At 51.2% G+C, this 3,378-nt stretch overlaps 1 protein-coding gene across 1 annotated transcript; it reads left to right on the top strand.

Annotated features, from left to right (window-relative positions):
• Positions 1–355: 355 nt before the first annotated feature.
• On the top strand, positions 356–2,994 carry OLIG3 (oligodendrocyte transcription factor 3; the record flags this gene model as incomplete). The annotated part of the gene is made up of 1 exon (XM_083857839.1): positions 356–2,994. One exon carries the CDS (start codon positions 356–358, stop codon positions 1,172–1,174), a length of 819 nt encoding a protein of 272 aa, XP_083713965.1. The 3' UTR covers positions 1,175–2,994.
• Positions 2,995–3,378: the final 384 nt, after the last annotated feature.

Here is a 3,378-nt window from a genome sequence, read left to right as displayed (position 1 = left end):
TCCTAACTAGACCATTATACATAGGAGGGCTCCTTTTGTCTCTGCTCTCTGCTGCAGCTCTATAAAAGCCCCTCTTTTTCAAGCTGAGGTTAGTCCAAGCATACACTAACTAGCCATCCTGTAAACAGCCTGAGTAACCGGGTGGGGAGAGAGAGAGAGAGAGAGGAGACATCGGAGAGAGAGGGGGCTGAGGGGCTTTTTTCCTCTTCCTCCAGCATTTCCAGCCCTTCGCTGGCAGACCCTGCCGTCCGTTTATTTCCTATTCGTTTTGTTTTTGTTGCTTTTTGAAGGAGAGTTGTCTCGTTCTGCCACTTCCAGAGCAGGGAAGAGTTTCTTGCTCAGAAGCCCGAATACAATGAATTCTGACTCCAGCTCTGTCTCCAGCAGAGCTTCCTCGCCAGACATGGATGAGATGTACCTGAGAGACCACCACCACCACCACCATCACCACCACCAGGACAGCCGGCTCAACTCCGTCTCCTCCACCCAGAACGATCTGGTGCAGAAGATGTCTGGGGAAGGCCTCACCAGGAACGGTTCCAAGGCCGGAGGGGAAGGCAGCAAGTACAAAATCAAGAAGCAGCTTTCGGAGCAGGACCTGCAGCAGCTGCGGCTGAAGATCAACGGGCGGGAGCGTAAGAGGATGCACGACCTCAACCTCGCCATGGACGGACTGCGGGAGGTGATGCCCTACGCTCACGGACCTTCTGTGAGAAAACTCTCCAAAATCGCCACCCTCCTGCTAGCCAGAAACTATATCCTGATGCTCACCAGCTCCCTGGAGGAGATGAAGAGGCTAGTCGGGGAAATCTACGGGGGACACCACTCGGCCTTTCACTGCGGCACGGTGGGACACTCCGCCGGGCACCCTCCGCACGCCGCCGGCACCGTGCACCAGGTGCATCCCATCCTGGGCAGCGCCTTGTCCTCCGCCAACACCTCCTCCTCCCTGTCCGCCTCCCTGCCGGCCATCGGCACCATCCGGCCCCCGCACTCCCTGCTCAAGACCCCCTCGACGCCCCCCGCGCTGCAGCTCGGCAGCGGCTTCCAGCACTGGGCGGGCTTGCCGTGCCCCTGCACCATCTGCCAGATGCCTCCCCCGCCCCACCTCTCTGCCCTCACCGCCTCCAACATGGCCAGGATCTCGGGGGAGACCAAGGACCTCCTGAAGTGACTCTGCGGGGCTCCCCCGGCCGCTGGGGCTGCCCCGGAGCCGGCGCTCCCTGGGGCGGAGCGGGGACAGCGGCCGGTCCCCCCTGCCCGCCAAGCCCCTGTAACACGGGATTAGTGTAGTAAGGACCTTGCAAAGGTAATGTTCGACCCGGCTCCTCGGGCCATGTTTTCTTATTATACTAAACTGGAAAAAAAAAAGTCCCCGTTGTAAAAAGAATGATGATGATAATAATAATAATGATAATAATGATAATAATAATAATAATAATACCGCTGATGGTAATCAAATGTAAATGATTCCTTAAAATGAATGTTAAAGGAAAAAAAAAAAAAAAAAAAAGACATGGTTGTCGTTGTAGTGTTCGCAGCTACCAAGAGACGATGAAATCGGTTTGGGGCTTTTTTTTTTTTTTTTTTTTTTTTTTTTTTTTTTTTTGGCTTTTCCTTTCTTTTCTTTCGCACGGCGACATCTCCGAATTTTCCCGTTCCAAACCTGGCTGCGGCAGCCCAAGGTGGAGAAGAGAATGCCTGCATGCCTTCCGCCCCAGCCTGTCACCCGTGGGGACCCGCACAGGGGCTCCCCTGGCAACAGGGACTTCCGAGGGAATTCACTAAAGTTTTCCAGTGTGGTTTATGGTCTGGGGGTTTGGTGCTTTGATGTCTTTTAGTTTTGTTTGTTTTGTTTTTACAGATTTGGTTATGATGCAGTTTTTTTTTTGAGGTAGTTTTTCTTTTTCCCTCTGTGAAAAAAAAAAACCAACACCAAAAACCCAAAAAAACAAAAAAGAGGAAAATTGTGCAAAACACAGCACAACCCTCCCGTAGATCTGTTTTGCCAAATCTCCCGTCTCCTGCTCTCGATGAAGTGTTCTGATTTAGCTGTCTGGGGTACAAATTTCTGTTGCTGACTCTGGGTTTATTCGTGTTTGCCGCTTTTTTTAAATTCTATTTTTTTGTTAATTATTTTTAATTTTATTTTTGCTATGGTTTGGTTTTGCATGCGGGGTCAGCTCTTGCCAGATCGGTGATTTGTATATCTAAATCGGAAGCTTAGTTGCTGTTTATTTCCTTTTCGATATGTTTTCTTGGGAGTTTGCTTTAAATAATGTTATTCTTCATTTCTTTCGTTTGTTTGTTTGTTTTCGGTTGGGGCCTCAAAGACACCACCATGTCTTTATTTTTTATATATTCTTGATAATAACTATCGATATATTTATTATTGACCAGTGTTTCTGGATGAGATTTCCAAATAAAGTAAAAAATTAATTCCAAGCTGCCTGTTTCGCCTTTGTCCGGGACTGGAAGCTGAGCAAAGGCGCCGTGTTTGATCTCTTTGGGTTTCTCCAGGACTTGCCGGGCCTGGAGAGGCGGCACAGCCCCGTGTGCCCTGCCTCGGAAACAGCCACGGAGCCGGATGTCCTCGGGTGTGTCCTCAGGTGTGTCCTCAGGTGTGTCCTCAGGTGTGTCCCCAGCTCCCAGCAGCTCCCAGCGGGCCGGGAGCCGTCAGGAATTGGGGTGGCCCGTGGCCAATCCCGCAGCCAGCGCCGGGAGGGGCGCCGGGGTGTTTATGCGCAATAACGTTGTTTTTTTTTTTTTCCTTTTGAGATCCACATTTCAGTCCTTTTTTTCGGGAGGGAAATGGTAGGATGGACAGATTGGGAAGGGCAGTTCTGCCCTGCATCATCCCCGTGGAGATGAGCGCGGCTGGGGCTCCCAGCGCCCCCCGGGCAGCCCCGGCCCCCGCCTGGTGCCAAAGGGGGTGTCCGGGAGGGACATGGAGAAACAGGAGAAGGCGACTCCCCCTGACTCGTAAATCGAGCAGTGACACGGGAAGGATGGATGGGGCATTTAAACCGAAATGCCAAACAACTTTCAGAAAGGCACCTGTGGGCGATCCGTGCAATCCTGCGGCGCCCGGGTCAGCGTTAGGACACACGCACGCGTACGCGAACACTTGAAAACGAAAAAAATGTGTATTAATCTCGAAAACACGAACTAAAAAAATCACTTTGTAAAAAAGCCACCCCCTGCCTGAGGCAAATCTTTACAGTAATTCAGCAAGATGATCAAGAGATGCTGCACCCACCTTCCTTCCTTCCTTCCTTCCTTCCTTCCTTCCTTCCTTCCTTCCTTCCTTCCTTCCTTCCTTCCTTCCTTCCTTCCTTCCTTCCTTCCTTCCTTCCTTCCTTCCTTCCTTCCTTCCTT

The sequence above is a fragment of the Zosterops lateralis genome (assembly GCF_965231275.1).
Source record: "Zosterops lateralis genome assembly, chromosome: 3".
NCBI classification, from domain to species: domain Eukaryota; kingdom Metazoa; phylum Chordata; class Aves; order Passeriformes; family Zosteropidae; genus Zosterops; species Zosterops lateralis.
This window is presented reverse-complemented; position numbering and strand designations above follow the sequence as displayed.